General features: G+C 48.6%; 1 protein-coding gene across 1 annotated transcript; it reads right to left on the bottom strand.

Annotated features, from left to right (window-relative positions):
- Window positions 1-2,348: 2,348 nt before the first annotated feature.
- psmg3 (proteasome (prosome, macropain) assembly chaperone 3) lies at window positions 2,349-9,308 on the bottom strand. The gene is made up of 3 exons (XM_038819972.1): window positions 9,201-9,308; window positions 7,508-7,791; window positions 2,349-3,044 (listed from the first exon to the last, which is right to left on the bottom strand). Exons 2-3 carry the CDS (start codon window positions 7,763-7,765, stop codon window positions 2,892-2,894), a joined length of 411 nt encoding a protein of 136 aa, XP_038675900.1. The 5' UTR covers window positions 7,766-7,791; window positions 9,201-9,308; the 3' UTR covers window positions 2,349-2,891.
- Window positions 9,309-24,995: the final 15,687 nt, after the last annotated feature.

Genomic DNA, 24,995 nt, shown 5'->3' with positions numbered 1-24,995 from the left:
ATGCACCTTTGTACTGTGTCACGTGACAGAATTTTCTTGGATAGTTTACCCAGCACCAGGCTGACTGGCCTGTAATTATTCAGGCTATCCTTGCCTCCCTTTATAAAATTACATGAGCAGTCTTCCAGCGGTGATTAGAAAATGATGGTCAGACCCTCTGGTACTTCTTCCCATAGCAGCCAAGGATACATTTAATCCAGATCTGGTAATTTATTCATTTAAGGTGGCTGAACACCTTAATATTTCCTCCTGCACTATATTTATCCCATCCAATATTTCACTCCTCCTCAATGACAATGTTTGCTTTGCATCTCTTTTGTAAAATAGGTGCAAAGTTTTCAAGAATTTCTTCAGCTTCCAGCCGCAATTACTGTTTGGGTCTCTTACTGGTACTATCTTCTTTGTTATCCTTTTCTTCTTTTTATATGAATAAAACATCTTTCGATTTTCCTTGCAAACACTTTTTCCCCGATGCCCTCTCTTTGCTTTCTTAATTTCCTTCTTTAATTCTTGCACTTAATCTAAGTCCTCTGCTGTTTTGACATCAGACACAAGATTTCTTTATTTGACTCTCCTACTCTTTTTTTTTCCTTTTAAAAAAAAAATAATTTAAGCTATGTGATCCTTACCCTTCTACTGCCAGTATTCTTTTTTTTCCTAAATTTAAGAGTATCCAATTCTTTTTTTTCCAATTAAGGGGCAATTTAGCATGTCCAATTGACCTATTCTACGTATCTTTTTGGGTTGTGTGGCGAGACCCACGCAGATACGGGGAGAGTGTGCAAACACCACGCAGATAGTAACTCGGGGCCTGGATCTAACCTGGGTCCACGGCACTGTGAAATAGCAGTGATAACCACTGCGCCACCCTTCCTACTCTATGTTCTTCGCTATGCAGGGGATCTAGGTTTGGGAGTTCCACCCGTTTTCTTCGGGGCAGCATGTTTGTTCTGAACCCTCTTTGGCTGGTCTTTGGATGCTGCCCACTCCTAACCCTATTTACCTTCAAATAGCTGTTTCCAGCCCATTTTAGCCAAATAACATCTCCGCTTAGTAAAGTTGGCCTCTCCTTAGAAACTTTTACTCTTGGTCCATCTTGATATTCTTTTCTTTAACTACTCTAAACCTAATTGAATTATAATCACTGCCACTAAAATACACCCCCACAGATGCCCTTTCCACCTACCAGATTAATTCCCTAAAATTAAGTACAGAACTGCCCATCTCTTGTTGGAGTTACAAAATATTGGGTAAAAAAGTTCACCTATTTGCAGTTCAAGAATTCTGCACCGTCTATACTGAATGTCTCTTATATAGGTACATATATTTGTAATGTAAAATTATTACGTGTTTGTGCAGAATATTGGCAGTGATTGATCACAATGAGAAAAGTCCCAAGGAGGAGGGCATAGGAAAGTGGACAAATATCAGCCGCCACAGCAGGCTGAGCTTGGACTGGCCAAAATCTGAATCAGTATACCATCAGGAAAAGCAAGTAGGGCACGGAGGCCGCAGCAAGGGTTGAAATTGAATGGTTAAGGCCTGCAAAAAAGACAAGGTCCCATTCTTAAGATTAGAATCCTACAAAAAATAAGTTAACCATTAAATTAGTTGAATATTGCCTATTTTTCAGTGTGATTCAATTAAAAAATCTCCGACACTTGTGAAAACCCCCTGAAATGTTCTATTGTTTCATTATCAGATCAGGGAGCAGAGATGCAAGTGCACCAGATTCTTGACGTCAACAGGTATGTGGAGTACACTGTGGGTCGTGTTGACACCATAGGTGTGATTGTTCTTTTAGATGGAGAAAGTAGCATTCAAGTGGCAGAAGCAAAGTAAAAAATAGCATCATTGGCTTCCTCATAGAAACTAACTCTGTGCCAACATGAAGTCAAAGGTCATCACATGAAAAATAAGGGAAAGGACCAAGAACGAAGTTCTAAGGTATATGAAGGTTCAGAACTTAACAGTCAAGTATGAAGGGAATTTAACCAACTTTAGCACAGTTAATTTTAGTTATTATTTGTCAAATGCCGATATTGTGTCCTGATAAAGTTATGTATTTTTACTTGCATCTCATTTAAAATACTTCTGTCAATGCAGCACACCCTCAATGTTGCATTGTGATGTCAGTTGAGATTGTGCACAAATCCTGGTTTGGGGCTTGAATCCACAACCATAAGCAATGGAGAATTGCAATCTGATCCAGGCTAAACAGAGCTTCAAGCTGGGAAGTCTGGCAGCCTTGTTCTTAGAATTATTGTCCCAGGATAGGAATTTAACAAGTTCTCATGGTGCACCACTGATCTGCACTGCATACAGAATGAAATCAGCTTGGACATTAGTAGAAAGCATTACTTGTTTAATAGCAGTATATGATGCAGATTGCAAATCACTCAGGAACACCAGGCTAGAACCATGGGTACTACTGACTCCAATGATGAATTATTTTCATATACTTTTATTGCAATGCATTTCTCACAATTTACATTTCTCCTATCACTATCTTTTCACTACTTGCCTCGCTTCAGCCTGAACACTCAAGAATGGAATGTAAAATCTAGTTAGCGTTCCCTTCACTAACGTTCCAACTTTACCTTAAAAATCAAACTTCAGCCTTAACATCAAGGGTGCCGATTGCCTTGGGAGTATGCATAGTCTAAAATATGCTGCAATTATGTTCCTCAACTGAGTACAAACACTAGCTTTCCAGTTCAATGACCCCTGCATCAGAAAGACAAAGTAAAGTTGCTCCTCGATTTCCATTCATTAACATTCATGCTCGAGTTCAGAAGTTTGATTTTCATATTTTTGGCCTTGTGGAACGAAGAGAAGTCATGTTACTCTTTTAAAGCATTAATTCACTAGACTCAGCCCATCAATGAATCTCACCAGAGTCGGCAGCTTTGAATCAGCTGTTTGATAGATTTAATACTGTCCACATTTGCGTCTTTCAAGGCCAATGCCAGTAGCACCGGTTTGTTCCCAGACTCCTCAGAAACAAAAGTCACAAGGTGTTTTGCATAGACATGGATGAGAGGCTGTAAAGAAAAGCACAGACATTAAAAGTGGAAGTAACCGCAGAACAGAAACTTGAACGCGAACAAAGACATGAATTAAAACTGATAGCACATGGGAGACTACCTTACAGTCAGTTGGGAAAATGGTTAATGCCTGATTTGAAGGCGGAGGAGGGGGGGGGGCCAAAGGCAGAGAAGGGGTGGCAGAGGGCAGAGGAGGGGGTCCGAGGGCGGAGGATGGAGGGGGGGGGGGGGGGGGGGGGGGGGCGAGGAGCTGAGGGTGGAGGGGGGGGGGGGGGGCTGAGGACGGAGGAGGGGGGCGAGGGCAGAGATGGGGGGGCGAGGGCAGAGGAGGGGGGGCAAGGGCAGAGGAGGGGGGCAAGGGTGGAGGGGGGAATGAGAGGGGGCGGAGGAGAGCAGGGGAGGAGAAGGGATTGTGGGGGGAGGGGGTTGGGGTGGAATCTCCACCAGTTTCACAATCAGATTTGTTTGGGATTTGAATCAGTTGTCTCTCTGTGTTTTCCCCGGATCCATTAAATACTGTGTGGAAACATTAACCTTTGAGCCAACTGCTTGAGGCAATCCTTGGTGCTATCATCACAGTCACATATTCAATTATTCAATAATGCAGGGTGGCAATATAGCTAATTTGTCTTCCAGATTTGACAAAGGTTTAGAACATCCAAAACATTTACCTATCTTTCTCCTCTATAAATTTCTAGCATTTTTGTGTTTGTTACTGCATTGTCAATTCACCATTAGTACTTGGATTCAAATACACCCAGACTGTTTTAGATTCATTATTAGTGTCATTGAGATATAGAGGACAAATAAAAGGTTATTTTAGTCCGTCAAGTTACTCCCAGAGTTCAAATCAACAGCACAAGTCCTTGTCTAAATCCCACAACGAATCTCAATTTCCAGATGTCAGGAAACAGGTCTTTGTAATTAATGTTTGGGTTTTTTGGATATTGGAGGTAAGGTATGGCTTTGAGTAAGTTTATTTTGTGTTTTGGTGTAAGAAAGGGCTAAAACTTTAATTGGATTCATTTTAAACAAAGGTACTTGCATGTATGGGGATTTTTGGTTAAATTTGAAAATGTTCCTGCACTGTGATTAGAGGTTTTACGATGGGAAAATAAACAAATGTTGAAGGAATAGTTGAAAAGACCGCTTGAATTTAGTTTTTAAAACTGGACCCAGTAGCAGTTGGAACCAGGTAGCTGGAGAGGAAGCAGCTCTCACAAAAACCAAAAGACAATAGAGTAAAGACAAGAAAGCAAGTCCCAGAAGTTAAATAACAGATAGTTCTAGAAACTAGGGAATGAAGTCCCAGGAAGATGAAGTCAAATGGACAAAAGGAATTGGAAATTGAACTAAGTACTTTTTCCCAGGGTAAAGGGGTCAATTGGGTTTAGAGATGTGCGAGGCAAGTTTTTTTACAGAGGGTAGTGGGTGCCTGGAACTCGCTGCCGGAGGAGGTGGTGGAAGCAGGGACGATAGTGACATTAAGGGGCATCTTGACAAATACATGAATAGAATGGGAATAGAGGGATACGGACCCAGGAAGTGTAGAAGGTTTTAGTTTAGAGGGGCAGCATGGTCGGTACAGGCTTGGAGGGGCGAAGGGCCTGTTCTTGTGCTGTACTTTTCTTTGTTCTTTGTACTGTTCACCCAAGTTAAAGAAAGGGGCTGAGAGAGGCTGCCAGTTAAAGACAGAACTGAAAGGTCCAGACATGGTGAAGCTGGCTTGCAAGATGCCAGGCATCTGAAGTAATCCTAATGTTGGTGAACTTAATGCAACCTGTGAAGCAGTGGTGTTCTTGTGGAATGGGTTGAATGGTAGCTTGAACGTGCATGGCAATTCAAGGCAGAGGAGCAGAGGTATACTGAAAAAAGGGATTGGAATCCTGGAATTGGTGAAGGTATCTGAGGGAAAGGTGGGGCGGGAGGGGGCATTTGATAAAATCCACAAATTCTATTGGGTGGCATCTGCCACTTGGTTTCAGAGTGTGGTGTGTTTGACCACAGTTTCCCTGTTTGTTTATAGGAACTGTGTGCTTACTGAGAACAATATAGTATAAGAAATAATCTATAACTTGTGTTATCCTTGAAAATCTGTGTACGTTTTCTTTTCTTTTTTTCAAATTTAGTGTACCCAATTCATTTTCTCCAATTAAGGGGCAATTTAGCGTGGCCAACCCACCTATCCTGCACATCTTTGGGTTGTGAGGGCGAAACCCACGCAAACACGGGGAGAATGTGCAAACTCTACACGGATAGTGACCCAGAGCCGTGATGGAACCTGTGACCTCGATGCCGTGAGGCACCAGTGTTAACCACTGCGCCACCGTGCTGCCCCTGTGTATGTTTGTTCAATTGTAGGTAGGGTGAAAGAGCAGAGTCCAACTTTCCATGTTTAATAAATGTTTTATTCTTCTGTTAAAAGCTAATTGACAGTCTTTGGACTCGGTTATCTCAGTCTCTTAAAAAGAAAGTTTACAGTCTATGAGCCAGGGTTCAATTCTGGGACCTTGCTGTTGAGTCGTAACATCAGCTGGGTTTGTAACAAGTAATATGTACAAGGCTGAATACTTGTACACAAAAGAATCAGGGAGGTTATCTTGTAAGATTAAATAAGATCTACACTGGACACAGGAATGACTATAAAGCAAACATTAAGCACAGACACAGTGTTATAGCGGTTATGAGGTCGATCAGGGAGAACATAGAATTAAATCTTACAACAGACACAGGCCATTCAGCTCATCTGGTCTGTGCCATTGTTTATTTCCATATATGCCTTTTCATCACTCTTCATCTAACCTGATTGACACATCCTTCTATGCCTATCTCTCCCGTGTGTTTATCTAGTTACCCCTTGCGTGCATCAATTTTATTCACCGCAGCCATTCGCTGGGCAAAAAAAAAAATCCCTTTTCGATTAATTTGAGACATATTTATATTTATGGCCCACTAAGTCTAAGACCTCTAATGTCTAAAGCCTGTTGATTTTAATGCACAATACCTTTAATTTTTTTTGCACAGTGGAACACACAGGGCGGGATTCTCCCAGCCCTGGGCTGGGCCAGAGAATCCCCGCGACTCTCCGCAGAGCGGAGAATCGGCGTCATTGGCGCCGGTGTGGATGGCGCGGCGCCAGTCGCGGCCGCTCTACGCAGCCGGCCCGCCGATTCTCCGGCCTGGATGGGCCAAGCGGCTGAGAAAAGAAAAAACAAGTCCCGCCGGCGCCGTCCACACCTGCTCGCAGCTGGCGGGAACTCTGCGTGCAAGGGTCAGGTGGTGACCTGCGGGGGCTCCGACCACCGGGGGGGGGGGGGGGGGGGGGGGGGGGGGGGGGGGGGGGGGAGGAGGCGGCTTCTGATGCGGCCTGGCCCGCGATCGGGAACCCCCCGATCGGCGGGCCGGCCTCTCTGTCCCCTGATCTCTTTTCCTAGGTGCCGGCCCCTGTACTCCTGCGCCATGTTGCGTCAGGGCCGGCACATTGCAGGAACCACTGCACATGTGCGGATCCCGCGGTGCAGTTTACGCCGGGATCAGCAGCTGGAGCCGTGGTGGCTCCCTGTAGGGGCCAGAATTAGTCCTGGGAGCGGCCCGTTCACACTGTTGTAAAACGGAACGGCGTTTACGATGGCGTGGATACTCTGCCGTGGGATGGGAGAATCAAACCACAGTGTCTTAAAGGGGATAGTGCGACACCTTCATAATTGCTGTGCAGCCTCACCCATGAACTTAGTGGAAACATTATTTATGATGCCTGTTTTGGGTGTCTCCTTTCAGTGGAAACATCTTCTTTTAGATCTCATTTAGGGTAGCATTTACTTTTCTAAAGGAAAGAGCTCCAGTCTGTTCAGTATACAGTATAAGGGGCTGTTTAGCTCACAGGGCTAATCGCTGGCTTTGAAAGCAGACCAAGGCAAGCCAGCAGCACAGTTCGATTCCCGTAACAGCCTCCCCGAACAGGCGCCGGAATGTGGCGACTAGGGGCTTTTCACAGTAACTTCATTTGAAGCCTACTCGTGACAATAAGCGATTTTCATTTCATTTTATATCCTGATGGGCTCTGCAATCTTTTGTTGTACTTTCTCCAGTACCTCTATATCCTTTCTTCCATGTGGACAACAGAGCAATACAGTACTCTAAGACAACTGTAGGAATATTTGAAACAACCCAAAATTCCTATTCTCAAATGCAGTCCCCACTGATTACATACACCAAAGCTTCATGCTCAATTTGCAACATTGTGATCTCTTGTGAAGGGGCTGGTTTAGCTCACAAGGCTAAATCGCTGGCTTTTAAAGCAGACCAAGCAGGCCAGCAGCACGGTTCGATTCCCGTACCAGCCTCCCCGGACAGGCGCCGGAATGTGGCAACTAGGGGCTTTTCACAGTAACTTCATTGAAGCCTACTCGTGACAATAAGCGATTTTCATTTTTCATTTCATTTCTTAACAATCTTCTTACCTCGTCCTTTCCCATTAGAATCTTTGTGCTAAATGTGGGTTTGCTGATCTCATTTTCCACACTGTGGGGTGTTACAGAGATCAACGTTCCCATTTTGCCATACTGTGTGACCACCACAAAGATGTAATCATTGAACACTGTGCACACAACCTCAGTCAGGGTTCCATCAACAGCTTCTGCAGCCTGCTTGGACCGAATAATACTTTTTGCAGCCATTAGTGTCCTCGCAGATTGACACAATTGCTGATTACTCCACATACACAGACTCAAGAGTCATCATACACCTAAATCAAAAAGAAAGTTTTCAAATAAAATGTCATTCCAAGATGTCAAATAGTTCCCAATTCAATCATATTTCACTCACCATTTATTCACAGTAAATAAGAGCCCCACACAATATGAACACAGTTTGTATATTTCAAATCTGAAATAATCACAGGCTGCTTGCTTGCTGATTGGCAAATAACAATTTTTGAATTTTTCCAATTAAGGGGCAATTTAACATGGCCAATCCACCTATCCTGCACATCTTTGGGGGGGGGGGGGGGGGGGGGGGGTGTTAGACCCATGCAGACATGGAGAGAATGTGCAAACTCCACACCGACAGTGACCCAGGGCCGAGATCAAACCCGGATAACCGGCAGCAAATAATAATTCTACAGTATTTTTATTTAAAGTCTTCTGGCACATTATACAGTCTGGCCCTTGCTTGCCACAAGTTTGTGGACCAAGACCCTTTTGAAGACTTAGGCACTAAATATATGCTGTCACTCTAGTGCAGTATTGAGCGAGTGCTGCACTATCAAGGGTGCCACCTTTCAGATGAGGTGTTAAGGCAAGGTAAATAAATAATAATTTTTGTCACAAGTAGGCTTAGATTAACACTGCAATGAAGTTACTGTGAAAAGCCCCTAGTTGCCACATTCCAGCCCCTATTTGGGTACACGGAGAGAGAATTCAGAATGTCCAAATTACCTAATAGCACATCTTTCGGGACTTGTGGCGGAAACCGGAGCACCGGGAGGAAACCCAGACACGGGAAGAACGTGCAGACTCCGCACAGACAGCGACCCAATCCGAGAATCGAACCTGGGACCCTGGCACTGTGAAGCAACGGTGCTAACCACTGTGACTGTGCCGGCCGATGCAGAGAACCCAATGGCGCCGCTTTGAATAGCAACAGTAGGGGAATTATTCCATGTTTACCCCTCAGCCAGTACCACTAAAAACAAATGATCGGGTCGTTACCGCATCGTCATTTATGAGATTGTGGACAAACTGCCTGCTGCATTTCTTGTATCGCACTAGTGACCTGCTGAGTAGTTTCAGTACTTTCTGTTTTTATTTCAAAGTGCTTCATTAATTATAAAATGCTTTGAGACAACGAGGTTATCACAAAGCGCTAAATGCTTTCTAAAGTTCTCTTTCTAAAAGTGGAAAGCTCTGAAACACCCTGCTCGAAAGATGAATCAGTTTTTTTTCTCTTTCATAGTCTTATCGGTTTCCAGAATGTTCTGTGTGAACTCTATCTGTCTGCTCCCTGGTTATGCACCATGAACGTTGCTGCCAGCAGACCTGGCTTCAGCGCCCATTCCCAAACTATTTACAGCCTCCTTCTGCTTACATACCGATCTACAAGAACCAAAACACAACCATTCCCGGCTAAAATTCTACGCAAACACCCAGGCCTCACCACTCATTGCAGATTCCGCAAAGCAATCTCGGACGATGCAGGCCGCGCATGCTCACTAGGAAACCAACCTCTCGGCCACGGTGCGCATGCTCGGTTTGAAAACAACCCCTTGGCATCGTTGCGCATGTTCACTATGAAACTGGGTCCTCGGACACACTGCGCATGCTCTCTGTGAAAGCGGCCCTTCGACCATTTTACGCATGCTCAAGAAATCAGCCGCCGTCAGATATGCGCTTTTCCGCGTGCTGGACCGTTAACCATCTTCCAGTCTGAGACATCTGCGTATTCCACACGAAACCACGTTAGGGAATAATAGGGCAAGTAACAAAAACTTGGTCAAATATATAGATTATTAGGAGAGCCTTAAAGGAAGAGCGAGAATTAGAGAGGAGGTAAGATTTAAGGTGGGAATTCCAGGGATTAGGATCATGGCATCTCAAGGCCTGGCTGCACTGGTGCAGAGATTAGAATCAGAGGAATGCAGAGATCTGGAAGGCTTGTGTGAATCATAGAATCCCTACTGTGCAGAAGGAAGCCATACATAGAATAGAAAATAGAAATAGAAACATACATACATACAGGGGCTGGTTTAGCTCACAAGGCTAAATCGCTGGCTTATAAAGCAGACCAAGCAAGCCAGCAGCACGGTTTGATTCCCGTACCAGCCTCCCCGGACAGGCGCCGGAATGTGGCGACTAGGGGCTTTTCACAGTAACTTCATTGAAGCCTACTCGTGACAATAAGCGATTTTCATTTCATTTCACATACCATCCAGTCTGCACCAACCCTCTGAAACAGCCTACCTCAGCCCACTTCCCCCTCCTTATCCCACTTAAACTTTGCCCCTTAGTGAAAGGGACAATTTAGCATGGCCAATGCACATGCACATCTTTGGACTTTGGGAGGAAACTGATGCACCCAGGAGAAACCCACGCAGACGTGGGGAGAAAGTGCAAACGCCACACTATACAGTCAACCGGGGTCGGAATTGAACCTGGGTCCCTGATGCTGTGAGGCAGCATTGCTAACCACTGTGTCACTCATGTGGTTGGGAAAGACTGCAGAGACGTGGAAGGAGCTATGGAGGAATTTGAAAACAAGAGGAATTTTAAAATCAAGGCATTGCTGGACCAGGAACCAATGTAGGCCAGTAAGCACAGGGCTGATAAGTGAACAGGACTTGGTCAAATTAGGATAGGGATGAAAGTTTTGGATGAGTTAAAGTTTACAGAAGATGGGAGATGAGCCAGGAATACATTCAATAATTGGATCGAGAGGTAACAGTGATAGGTTACCACTTTGTCCTGATTCTATTGCTTTTTTGTCGTTTCCCCCCTGCCCCTTTCATCTTTCCAGACCCTCGTGGCTCAGGGAGAAAACCCATTCTTCAGATAAATTCTTGTATATTTGCTTCAAGCACTTGAACAGTGTAGGATCAAATGTCCAGATCTGAGGTTTCCATCCATTCCTACAGGAGGATGGAAACGTGAGATTAATAGTTGGGATGATTCACAGAAGTCAAAATGCTGTTTGTGAGGGCTTTTTAAAAATCACTTTTGCGGGAAGTAGGCTCGGCTGGATAGGGCGTAAAAGGCATAGGAATACACAATGAACAGTAGGATGCTAGGAAATCCAGAGGACCAGAGGGACCTTGTGGTACATGTCCAAAGATCCCTGACGGCAGTAGGACAAATAGATAAGGTGGTTAAGAAGGCATGTTAAGGTGGTTAAGAAGGATACTTGCCTTTATTTGCCGAGTAGGAAGTCTTACAACACCAGGTTAAAGTCCAACAGGTTTGTTTCAAATCACTAGCTTTCGGAGCACTGCTCCTTCTTCAGGTGAATAAAGAGGTAAGGTTCCAGAAGAATGGATTTATTTGCCTAGGCATAGAACATGAGAGCAGGGAGTTTATGATGGATCTGTATAAAATGCTCATTAGGCCTCATCTACAGTACTGTGTGCAGTTCTGGCATCCACACAATAGGAAGGACATGATTGTACTAGAAAGGGTACAGAGGAGGTCCACCAGGATGTTGCCTGGGCTGGACTGTTTCAGCTTGTTATGGGTGCGGCCAGAACCCCAATCTGTTGTGGGATTCCAGACGAGAACCCAATTTTTTACTTTGCAAAATTGTGAGGAAATATTACTGCACCACAGGAGTGATAACACTGACCAGCTTTTATGATAAAACAAACTTTAATTGAAACACAGAATTAAGCACATTAACAACAGAGAAATAGCATAAATTGAATCTTAACTGCTCCCTCAAGGGCAATTTGGGATGGGCAATAAATGCTGACCCAGGCTTGACACCCACATCCCATGAACATATTTTTAAAAAAATCAACAGTTACATTTTACTTGTTTTCTAACTCTGCCTCCATATATATATATATATATATATATATAAAACATATGTTTTCCAATTAAACAAACCAACATACCTTGCATACCACTCATGGACAAAGTCAACAACAAGGGTTTCCACTTGCTTATATTGGTACAAAGCCTTTTAGAGGGAGAGTCCTTTAAGAGAAAACTGAACCATGTCTGTTCATCTTAATATTCCAGAAACAATTGACAAACCTGTCCCCTCCCATTAACTATGCTACCTGCAATCCAAAAGCCCACCACATTCTTGTGTCTTGTTATAAAAGATTGCATTGCCCCTGCAAAAATCAATGATTCTCTCCCTTTGTAATCACAGAAAAATACTGAATACAAACTTTAAAATATAAAAATTTCTCACATTTGTCACAAGGAATGAAGAGAGGCTGGGGTAGTTTTCCTTAGAACAGAGAAGGCTGCTGGGGATCTCATCAAGGTGTACAAAATGATGAGGGCCATAGATAGCGTAGATAGAAAGAAGCTTTTCCCCTTAGAAGGGCCAATAACCAGGGGGCATAGATTTCAGGTAAGGAGCAGGAGATCTGGGGTAGATTTGAGGAAAAACCTTTTCACCCACAGGGTGGTGAGAATCTGGAAATCATTGCCCAGAAAAGTGATAGATGCAGGAACCTTCACAACATTTAAGATGCATTTAGATGAGCATTTGAAACATCATAGCACACAAGGCTATGGACCAAGTACTGAAAAATTAGAGCAGATAGATATTTGATAGCCTGCCCATATATGATGGGCTGAAGGGCCTCTTTCTGTATTGTAAAACTCTATGACTGGAAATGACGGATGAGGCAGACGATCCTCATTAGTAGGACACTGGCTCAGAAGACAGAGAGCAGCAAGGTGTCATATCATATCAGAGGACACTGATCATATTGCTCAATAGGTAACTGGTCAGTCACCTGGGAAGGATCTGGGACCCCCCCCCCCCCCCCCCCCCACACACACACACATACACACACACTTGCTGGGATGAACAGGTCTTCAAAGAACAAAAATGTGGTGGAAACCTGATTTCCTGTTGGCAAATTTTATTGTTTCTACTTAAAGGAACTCTGCTAGGTTGGATAGCCAGTGAGGCCCTGTGTGATGCTGCTGACCTCCATCCGAGCAGGAGTCTCCACCAGGCATCAGGGAGGCAAAGGCCAAGGCATCAGCCCTTCTCCCCACAAAGAGCTCTGGATACTCTGACATTCCAAAGAGTGCCACTAAAGGGCATGACTCTGTTTTCACCCTCACCACTATGGACATGGCCTCGAAGAAGGTGGTTTAGAACCCAATGAGTTTGGGACAGAACCAGAACATGTCATTTTCATTTCATTTCACATGTGGTTGTGATTGGCCGGACCCCCCCTTGACACCATTCGCAATAATCTTCCACCTCCAGGCAGAACCTGCTCATGCGTCCTGGTCAGGTGTGCCCTATGCACCACCTTAAGCTGCGTTAGGCTCTGTCCTGTGCATGAAGTGGTGGAGTTCACCCGATGTAATGCTTCGATCCAGAGTCGTCCTCCTATCTCCATCTTTCACGCGTTTCATCCAGGGGGCCCTTCTAACAGTCGTCCATATATGTCAGCGTATTTGCCATCACCTAGTTCATCCTGTGCTAGTAGTCTGTTCAGTAGGGTGTGCCGGGTATCTGGGGTAACATGGCCTCCTTGCGTAGGAGGTCCCGTAGCTGCAAGTAACAGAGTTTGTCCCCTTTCGGGAGCTGAAGCTTCTCCACTACTTACCCAAGGTTGCCATTTTACCGTCCACGTAAAGGTCCCTTACTGTCAGCCCTCCTTCGTCCTTTCTCCATGCTTTGTAGATAGTGTCTGTTTTCACCAGGATGAATCTATGGTTTCTGCAGATGGGGGCTGCAACAGACATGCCACTGAGTTTGAAGGGGTGCCTGAGCTAGGTTCCAGGTCCTTAATGTAGGAGTACCACCGGGCTCATCGAGTACTTGGCTGGGGAATGGGGTGGTGGCCAGTGCCCGAAGGGACGTCCCAATAAAGGAGGTCTCCTCCTTCTGCACTCATTCCGCCTCTCGGTCTCCCGACTACCCCCTCACCTTCTTTCTCTATGTTTGAAGTTGTAGAATAGGAGGTTCAGCAGAGCCAAGTCCCCCATGCGCTGCCCTCTTTGACAGTTTGCCAGTGCGAACAGCAGCGGGGACAGCGGGCACCCCTGCCTCGTCCCAGAAATATTCAGAGCTGGCAGTGTTCGTCTGTACGCTCGCCATGGAGTGCTTTAAAGTAGTTTCACCCATGAGGTGAATACTGGCACAAACCCAAACACTTCAATCAGCTCCATGAGGCACCTCTATTCTACTCGATCAAGTACCTTCTCAGCATCCAGGGAGATGACCACTTCTGGTGCCCACTCACCGGGTGGGGTGATGATCACGTTCAGCAGAAGGGCAGCACGGTGGCACAGTGGTTAGTACTGCTGCCTCATGCGCCGAGGTCCCAGGATCGATCCAGGCTCTGGGTCACTGTCCGTGTGGAGTTTGCACATTCTCCCCGTGTTTGCGTGGGTTTCACCCCATAACCCAGAGATGTGTAGGATAGGTGGATTGGCCACGCTAAATTGCCCCTTGGGAAAAATGAATTGGGTACTCTAAATTTATTTTAAAAAAGTGATCATGTTCAGCAGGTGTCTGATGTTTGCCATTAGTTGTCTGTCTTGACAAACCCAGTTTGATCTTCCGCGATTACTTCTGGCAAGTTGCTGTCCAGTCGCCTTGCCAGAGCTTTTGCCTGGACTTTGGTGTCAGTGTTCAGGAGTGAGATGGATATATATGACCCGCACTCTGTCTCTTTTCCTCCTCCACAGCTGGTCTGTTCAGCCCATCGAGGAACTGTTTTATCTTTGAGCCCCCCTCTGGGGCTTGGAGGTGTACAGTCCTCGGTAAAAGGTTGCAAAGGCTCCGTTGATCTCGTCTGGAGCAAATACCGTTCTCGCCCCTTACCTGTGCTATTTCTCTTGCGGCAGTCTGCTTCCTCAGCTGGTGTGCCAGCAGGCAGCTAGCCTTGTCCCCGTGCTCATAGAAGGCCCCCTGTGTCTGGAGGAGCTGGTTCACTGCTTTCCCATAGAATTTCTGCTGCCACCAGTTACTGAACTCAGGCTACAAATACTGCCAATGTCTGCTCTGGTTTTGTTGTAGGAAGATAAACTCTAGGCATCTGCTACTCATGGACAAGGAAAGGCAAGCATTAGTGGACGAGGCATAATTACATGGATATAGCTTTTAAACTTTTAGAAAGACATAATGGTGCATTATTCCTGAGTAGAGTTATTGATATAATAGTGGTTAGAATTGTGGCTCTGGATGAAAGCCAGTGAGGGACATTAACTTAGTTAATGCTATTTTCTGGGAATACAGCCTGCTAATCTAAACATGTCAGTGGGCGACTCAGACAAGGGTCAATATCGATCAGGCACTTTGCTGAAACACATCATCAAGGGGAATAGTGACTGAACCAGCCAGATTTTTATATAATTGTCAGTGTTCTCTTGAGGACATACACAGTTGCATAATGGATGCAGTTATAACCAGAAATAGATTTCAGAAATCTTTTGTACACCTTGATGAGATCCCCCTTTGGTAGTGATCCTATATGTTTCACAAAACAGAATTCACCGGGTGTTATAACTCCCATGAGGACCATGGGGAAATAATCATTGCTCTCCCTGTGGGACGCATGGAATAAGAACTCCCTAGGTAGGGGGCGGACACCAACCACCCAGGTCTCATTAAGGCAGGGAATATAAAAGCAAGGCCAATTTGATCTATCCACCCAGCAAGGCTTGCACTGGGAGTGAGATGTTGTACTAAGCACGTAATTGTAAATAAATTCACCTTCATTCACGACAGCTTCCTTCGGATCTACGGAACCCCCGGACTCGCCCGTCGATTCGCTTATCTGTTGGAAGTTCAGATTGAGTGCAATACCTCATATCATTTAAAATGCCTTTTGTTCGGTAAATTGGATGCCTTTGATGCGGGGCTGAAAGATTGGAATCAGTATGCAGAACGCATTCAGTACTTGGTATATGGTAATATAATGTATATTATAAATGGTATATAATCTTTATTATTATTTTCACAAGTAGGTTTACATGAACACTGCAATGAAGTTACTGTGAAAACCCCCCAGTTGCCACACTGCAGCATCTGTTTGGGTACACTGAGAGAATTCAGAATGTGCAATTCATCTAACAGCACGTCTTTCAGGACTTGTGGGAGGAAACCGGAGTACCCAGAGGAAACCCACGCAGACACAGGGAGCACGTGCAGACTCCGCACAGACAGTGACCCAAGCCAGGAATCGAACCTGGGACCCTGGAGCTGTGAAGCAACTGTACTAGCCACTGTGCTACCGTGCCGCCCATATTGGAGGAAGACCGACTCAAAGTTCTCTTCCTGACCACTTGCGAGGCCCAGTTATTTAGAATCGCTGTGCTGGATTCCAGGTCACTCAATTAACTTGTGGCAATGGTTTTGGACCACGACGACCTCAGACTGCCTGTGATCATGCAAAGGTACCGATTTAATACGGAAATACCCCCCCCCCCCCCCCCCCCCCCCCCCCCGGTGAGTCGGTTACAGACTCGTTTACAGTGATTGGCTGAGTACTGCGGGCCACCTCTCAGAAATGTTACGGGACAGACTCGTGTGTAGAATCAATCATTTGGCCACTCAACGGAAGCTGTTAGTGGAAACTACGCTGGGTTTAAAGCGTGCCATTGAACTTTCCCTTCTGAACATGTGGAGACAGGTGTACAGGAACTACAAAGATCCATTGATTATGGTGTGCATAGCTTGGGTTGCACTCCTGTTTGAATTCCATAATGGTCACGGGACGGTGCCGGTCCAGCCAGAATTCCTCTGACGGAGCGGCCGCGAAGGCAGGTTCGTGGTAGAGTCGCACTGCCACGGCCCGGTGCGATACCTCACCCGAAGATCACAGTGAGAGCCAGCCACCATGCCGCCATTGAGGTCGATAGTCTAGTGAGGCTCGGGGTCGCCCGTTGCGGTGCAGGGGCCACACGCGACAGCAGTGGTGTTGGCCCGGATGAGGACTTTGCACATGGACACTCAGGATGATGACAATGACTGCTTGATGCGGTTGCATTGTGTTTTGTCTCCAAATATTGCACCAATTCAGATTACTATGCAAGTTAATGGGCACCCAGTACCAATGGTGATAGATACAGGGGCTGCCGTCTCCATTGTGGAACTCCACACTTTCCGATGGTTGCGTTTGGGAATCATGCCGTTGACTCTGTGGGTTACCAAGGCTCAATTGGCCACCGGTTCCGTATGCACTATCTCCTAAGGTGGATGCAGAACTACAACGGTTGCAAGATGTAGGTGTCATCCAACCCGTAAAGTTTGCAGAATAAGCTGCTCCTGTGGTGCCCGTGATGAAACCTGATAAAACCGTCTGGCTGTGTGGAGACTTCAAGCTTATTGTAAACAGGGCTTTGTGATTGAACTGCTACCCGATGCCCTGGGTCAAAGAGTTATATGCATGACTGGCCGGAAAGTTTGTTTACAAAGCTCTATATGAGCCATTCACACCTACAGGTGGAGCTCGGCCTGGAGTCTCGAATGTTTGCCATAATGAACACACATCAAGTTCTGTTTGAATATACCCACCTTCCATTTGGAGTTTCATCGTCTCTTGCAATATTTCAGAGTGATGGAGAACTGTCATAATATACACCAGTATATCATGGTGCAGACACACACTGATCGACACACACAGAGACCAATCAACATGTACAAACACCGCAGCCAATCACCAGTTAGAATACACAAACTATAAAGGCAGAGGGCACCACGTTTCCCGCTCATTCTGGGTGCTGTCTCTCAGTGTAACAAGAACTCATCCAGCCCATCACAGACTCACACCACGTGCTGAGAGAATCAACTGGTTCGGACAAGGCTTAGGTCTCTAGTTTAAGTTAGCATCATTTAGACCCACAGTCATCGTGTGTTAGTTAGTTAGAAGTAGTTAATAAAATTGAGTTGAACCTTCATCAGCGTTGGAAGTGCCTGTTCATCTCTCAAGTCTACACTAGCCAACACTTCATGGTAGCAGAAGTGAAAAAAAAGAGAAAATTGCTTATTGTCATGAGTAGGCTTCAATAAAGTTACTGTGAAAAGCCCCTAGTCGCCACATTCTGGTGCCTGTCCGGGGAGGCTGGTACGGGAATTGAACCGTGCTACAGGCCTGCTTGATCTGCTTTAAAAGCCAGCGATTTAGCCCAGTGAGCTAAACCAGCCCAGTGAGGGAAGTTGAGGGATGCTAGCACTTCTGAGACCTACCTTTCAGTGATCTGCCTTCCACCAGTCTCGCGCCATCCTACAGAATGGACTCCGTTCGCCCACGGCCGCCTCTCCGCATTGCTGGGAATCTGGGCTCGAACTGGAAACTTTTCAAACAGCGCTTCCAGCTGTACCTCGAGGCCAGGGACCTGGAAGCTGCCTCGGACGCACGGAAGATTGCTCTCTTCCTCTTCACAGCCGGGGACCACGCTCTGCATATTTTCAACACGCTCACCTTCAATGAGGGGGAGGACAAATCGAAGTTCAAGACCGTAATTCGAAAGTTCAACAGCCACTGCGCGGTCGAGGTCAACGAGTGCTTTTAGAGATACATGTTTCAGCCGCGAACTCAGGGTAAGGACGAGCCTTTCCAGTCCTTTATTACCCACCTCCGCATCCTTGCGCAGTCCTCCAACTATGGGTCCATCTCTGATTCCATGCTCCGTGACCAGATTGTTTTTGGTGTTCAATCTGAGCCCCTACGCCAGCAGCTACTAAAAGTAAAGCAGCTCACTTGCTACGGCCATTGAGACCTGTGTACTTCATGAAGATGCCTCCACGCGCTACTCCTGCATCCAGGCTGCTGAAACGGCGCGGCAAGCCCTTTACGAGGCAGAACGGGTCCAAATTATGAAATCTTTTCAGGCTCTGGATCTGAACGATGGCGGCCATTTCGCGTGCTTTTCGCGGAGTCCCGCGCTTACGCCCAGCGAGCGTGCTGATGTCACGGACCGCTTCGCGCAGGTGCGCGCCACGCTGGATCGCCCCGCGCATGCGCGGTGGCGCGACGAACATCCCGACGCTCCGGCGTGCGGCAACTCCGGCTCCGCCCACTTAAAGCGGCAATGTCCCGCAAAATCCCGACGCTGCCTGCAGTGGCAAACGAGGTCACTACGCTACAATGTGCAGATCTTCCCTGCCTGCTGTTTTTTAGGAGGTCCACCCAGCCCCAAAGAGACATCAGGTCTATCCAGCCTGCCATCAATGCACCTACTCCAGACCTTGCTTCCGACTGTGCCTGCTATGACCCACAGGTCCCATTCCAAATCGGTGACGTTACCACGAACAGGATGTCCCCCAAGCGTGGCACTGAACCCGTCCACGTCCACAGTGTCAGCCAGGATGATGAGTGGTGTGCCACCCTTACGGTCAACCGGTCCCCTGTCAGGTTCCGCCTGGACACTGGCGCTTCTGCCAATCTCATCGCGTTGTCTGATTTTCGCAAGCTCTGCGTACAGCCTGCTGTCCTGCCATCTGCGTGTAAATTGCTGGACTACAATGGCAATGCCATCGCCGCCAGCGGCTCCTGCCGCCTTGAGGTGACACATCGTGCTCACACAGCCATTCTCCCGTTTAAGATTGTTGCTGCCTCAAAAGCCTCCCTGCTTGGTGCGCAGGCATGCAAGCTGCTCCACTTAGTGCAGAGAGTACACTCTCTCTCTTCAAGCGATGTGTCTGCATCCTCTGACACAGACTTCAGGGCGCAACTCGACTCCATCATCCAGCAATACCATGATGTCTTCGCGGGCATGGGCATGCTCCTGTACACGTACAAAATCTTACTCAAGCCCAACGCCAAGCCTGTTGTTCACGCACCTCGCAGAGTTCCAGCGCCCCTCAAGGACCGCCTCAAGCAACAGCTCCAGGACCTCCAGGACCAAGGAGTCATCTCTAGGGTCACGGAACCCACAGACTGGGTAAGCTCCATGGTCTGCGTCAAGAACCTGTACGGCGAGCTGCGGATCTGTATTGATCCTGAAGATCTGAATCAGAATATCATGCGGGAGCACTATCCGATTCCGAAATGTGAGGAGCTCACGTCCGAGATGGCCCACGCCAAACTATTCTCAAAACTGGATGCCTCGGAGGGTTTCTGGCAGATCCAACTAGATGAGTCAAGCAGGAAGCTGTGTACGTTCAACACACCCTTTGGCATGTTCTGCTACAGCCGGATGCCATTCGGCATCATCTCTGCGTCCGAAGTTTTCCACTGGATCATGGAGCAGATGATGGAGGGAATCGACGGCGTCCGGGTATACGTTGATGACATTATTATCTGGTCAACCACCCCGCAGGAACACATTGCCCGCCTTAAACGCGTTTTCAGGCGCATCCACGAACACGGCCTCCGCCTCAATAGGGCCAAATGCTCCTTCGGACAGTCGAGTATCAAGTTTCTGGGGGATCACATCTCCCACCAGGGGGTGCGTCCGGACGAGGACAAGATTGCAGCAATCACGTCCATGAAGACGCCCGAGGACAAGAAAGCGGTCCTCCGGTTCCTGGGTATGGCAAATTTCCTTGGGAAGTTCATCCCGAATCTCGCCTCACACACCACGGCCCTCAGAGACCTGATTCGCAAAACCACAGATTTCCGATGGCTCCCCGCTCACAAGCGTGAATGGCAGGAGCTGAAGGCCAAGCTTTCCACGGCCCCAGTGTTGGCCTTTTTCGACCCGACCAAAAAGACCAAAATCTCTACTGGTGCCAGTCAGTCGGGGATTGATGCCGTGCTCCTGCAACGAGACGAGGCTTCGTCATGGGCCCCCGTTGCGTATGCGTTGTGGGCGATGACCCCCACAGAGCAGCGCTATGCGCAAATTGAGAAAGAGTGTCTCGGCCTTCTCACCGGTGTCGTGAAGTTCCACGACTACGTCTATGGACTTCCGCAGTTCACGGTCGAAACCGACCACCGCCCGCTTGTAAATATTATCAAAAAGGATAATATCGTCATTCCACAGAGCATGCGCCAGCTAGTGTTGGAGCAACTCCATGAAGGCCATTTAGGAATCGAGAAATGCCGCCGCAGGGCCAGAGAAGCCGTCTACTGGCCGGGCATCAATGATGACATCGCCAATGTGGTGCTCAACTGCTCTACCTGCCAACGTTTTCAGCCAGCCCAACCACGGGAGACCCTGATGCCCCATGAGTTCATCACAACGCCTTGGACCAAAGTGGGCATCGACTTGTTCCATGCATTGGACAGGGACTGCATCATCATCATCGACTACTTCTCCAGTTACCCGGAGGTCATCAGGCTGCACGATCTCACATCCCCGGCTGTGATCAGGGCGTGTAAGGAGACATTTGCCCGACATGGCATTCCGCTGATGGTCATGTCAGACAATGGCCCCTGTTTTGCGAGCCAGGAATGGGCCGGCTTCGCCCGACACTATAACTTCGAGCACGTTACATCCAGTCCCCTATACCTCCAATCCAATGGGAAGGCGGAAAAGGGGATCCACATCGTCAAGCGGCTCCTCAGCAAGGCCGCCGACACCGGCTCAGATTTCCATCTTGCTTTGCTAGCCTATGTCTCCGCCCCGCTCTCCACCGGCCTGTTGCCTGCTCAGCTACTAATGAACCGCACCCTCAGGACAACAGTGCCATCGATTCTCACTCCCAACCTCGATTATGTCTCCGTGCTCCACCGCATGCACATGTCTCAACTGCAGCAGAAAACTTCCTACGACTCACGGGCTGCTGACCTTCCTGACATCCATCCACGCGACAAGGTTTGCATCCACCTCCCGGATGGTGGGTGGTCTGCGCCTGCTGTCGTTCTAAGGCAGATGGTCCCCTGCTCCTTCCTGGTCCGCTTACCGGATGGATCCATTCGGCGCCTCAACAGGCATGCTCTTCGCCTGGTTCCAGGGTCGTCACGGGATCCTCTGACTAGCTCTTCTACTGATCCCACCGTGGACTGTGTGGCGCTTCCGGTCACTCTGCCTGCACTGATGGTGCTGAAGCCCTCCCGGCTCCTGATGCACCAGCCATTGCCCCACCCTTGAGGCGGTCGACCAGAGTTCGTCGCCCACCTCAGAGACTGAACTTATGAACTCTGTATACATGTGGACTTTCTGAAATATTTTTTACCTTATTTTATATTTTATATTTTATACCTCGGTTGGGCATGTTAGTGAAGAGGCTCCTGGGTGTGAACCATACAGGTGGAGGTAGGAGCACCCGAGGAGGCGCAAGGTCGGAGGGCAAGCCGGTCTCGGGGACTAGCTGCCATCCAGACAGGTCTCGAGCTTTTGGAACAAACAGTGCCATCCATGGTGGAGATGCAGTTGCAGAGTCAGGGACTACGTGAGGAAATGCCGGTGAGAATCCAGCACCTGCAGGTGGGACTCCTCCTGCAGAAACAAGAGGTGGTGCCGACCATGTGTGCCACCCAGGCCAACACCGCACGGGTGGCGTCTGCAGCAGAGGCATTAGGAGCGACGGTTTAGGCTATGGGTCAGCACGTTCAAGGCCTGGGGCATTATGTGCAGGCACTGGCTGAGGCCCAGGGCAGGGTTTACCGTCTGAGAGGTGACTATGTCCCAGAGCCACCTGGAAATCGTAGCGGCGCTCCTGAGCATGGTTCAGTCACAACAGGCCATGGCTGGACACGTCGGCGGCATTGCTTAGATTCTGGCTGACGTGGTGCAGACACAGAGGGAGGTGGCCCAGTCTCAGAGGGAGATGGTGCAGTCACTGGCTGATGCGACACAAACCCAGAAGGTGGGGGCACATTCGTAGGGTGATGTGGCGCAATCCCAGATAGAGATGGTCCACTCCCTGTGCTCCATGGCTGTGTGCGGCTGGCCATGGTCAAGATGAGAGCAGTAGCCCGGGGGTATCGGCACCCCAAGGGAGGAGGAGGTGATGGGGCCCATGCCAGTGACTCCCGCAGGGAAGGTGCAAGAACACATCGGATCTTCCCCCGCCCCCGGTCCCTGGTGAATCTGGAGGGCAGCGGGCAGAACACACACCTGGTTGCTGTACGGGCGTCGCAGCGGGTCTCTGCGTCGGTCTGTGTCCTTCGGATGGGCGCCATCAGCCATGCAATAGTAAATAGCCCCTGTCACCCGGGAGCCAACCCCCCCCCCCCCCAGCAAGGAGGGGCGTCTTGAAAATGTCAGGAATTGTTGAGTGTGCCAGGATGAAGGAGTCGTGCACGCTGCCCTTGTATAGGGCACAGGCGTGTATGATGATCAGCTGCATATTATTGAGTGGTACCCCTTTTGGTTTGTGTTAAGCGGCCTGTTATCCACAGGTGCTCATAGGGGTATCTGCATCCCATCAATCACCCCCTGGACCCAGGGGATCCCATCGATGGCGGTGAACCCCTCTGCCCGGGCATCCTGGTGGGCTCAGTCCACATCAAAATGGATGTATTGAGGCGCCTGGGCGTGTGGGTCCTGCATGACTGCGCAGATGCACCGTGAGACCCCGGACAAGTCCCCACTCAGCGCTTGGAAGGACCCTGTGGCGAAGAAGTTCAGAGCAACCGTCACCTTGATGGCCACCGAGAGTGGGTGTCTTCCCTCATACCTCGGCAGTGTCAGGTGCGCCATCAACTAGCAGCTATGTCGCACTATCTCTTTGCTCAGTCAGAATCTTCGGCATGCCAGGTCCGGCAGGTCCTCAAATGCCGGGCAGTGCCGGTATACACGAGGCCTAATGCGGCACCTCCTTGGCACCTCCTCCTCCTCATCGTGCTGTTGGGCAGCTGGCACTCCAACCTGGGCGGCTGCCACCTGTCCCTCTGCTGCCCGCTCTGCTGCTGCCGTCTCCGCTGCTGCAGCTGACTCCTCCTCCTCGAGCAGCTCCAGCTTGTACAGACGCAGGGCATCTCCGAGGGCTACAGCAACTAGCAGGAAGGCCACTATTGCTGGATGAATTTGAATATCCATTGTCTGCAGGGGTGAAAGACCAACATGTTAGCATGGTGCAAACCTCTGTGCCCAACCAAGTCCACTGGGCTACATGTGCATTTCCCTCTTCCCCCCTCATCCCCGCACCCCTGGCTCTGCATGTGGCCGGCACCATAGGGGCCTCTGGCCATGGCGCACAGGGTAGGCACTGCCGTCCCATAGGGGCTACTGTGGGTGATTCCCTGGGGTGGCGGCCAGGAGCCGGGGGGGAATGTGCAAATCCGGCTTGAGGGCGACCTGCAGAACCAGGGGCCAGGGTGGGTGGTCACTGGGGTGCGCAGCAAGGTGGCTGCTTTGCAGGCTGCAGTAATGGCAGTCTGGGCCAGGACACCACCCCAGTCCCGTGGGGTGGTCACCGCAGCCACTCAGCCTGTTCCCCCCACCACCCCACCCCAGCCAGCACGGCCAGTGTCCGGCCCGGCAGCCTTTAGTCGCTCCTCTGTGGGTCCTACCTCCTCTTTCTCTCTTCTTCATTTGCCAAGACGTCGGTTTCACGATTTTAAAAAACAGAAGTGAGCTACGACGTTGGGAACTCAGCCCATCAGAGGAGGAGAATCGTAGCGGCCCGGAGAATACCGGGCCGGGCCCGCTAATTATCAGCAAATGGTGTCTACTGTATGTGCCTTCCAGAACGCATTAACGCCGCTGTCGAGGTGCTGGAGAATTGCGATTTGACATCAGATCAGTGCCTGCCGCGAATTTGGTGTCGGAATCGATTCTCAATTTCGGATACACTAATGGAACATCCAACCCTATGTGTTTTCTGTGCCAAGGCAGTGACCTATCTCGGATACCGCGTGGATAGTGAGGGGCTGCACCCAGCCGAGGATGAAGTCCAGGCTGTAAAGGGGACTCTCATCCCGCATGACGATGCTGAACTCCATTCTTTTATGAGCCATGTTAATTATTATGGCAAGTTTATTGCAAATCCTGCCTCCCTATTGACCCTATTGCATGTGTTGTTATGGAAAGATCAGAAATGGTGCGGGGCGCGGCTAGGGACGAGTCATGTTCAGCCATAAAGAGGTGCCTATCTTCCAAACAATTCTTGATACATTGTGACCCAACTAGGCCGCTGATTTTAACGTGCGATGCTTCCCTAAGGGCATTAGAGTGGTGCTGGCCCACGTGTGGAATGACTGCATGGAACACCCCATTGCATTTGCCTTCAACATATTGGTGGGTGGTGATACACACAAATTGAGAAGGAAGGTCTGGTGGTTATCTGTGGAATTAGGAAATTCCATCAATATGTGTCAGCATTTTGTTATCGTAATGGACCATAAGCGGTTGCTCGGGCTATTCTGGGAGGACAAGAGCGTCCCGCCTATTGCGTCAGCTAGGTTCCAGTGGTGGGCACTCA

The sequence above is a fragment of the Scyliorhinus canicula genome, chromosome 15, assembly GCF_902713615.1.
Source record: "Scyliorhinus canicula chromosome 15, sScyCan1.1, whole genome shotgun sequence".
NCBI lineage: Eukaryota > Metazoa > Chordata > Chondrichthyes > Carcharhiniformes > Scyliorhinidae > Scyliorhinus > Scyliorhinus canicula.
The sequence above is the reverse complement of the archived record's forward strand: the minus strand, read 5'-3'. Positions and strand labels throughout refer to the sequence as shown.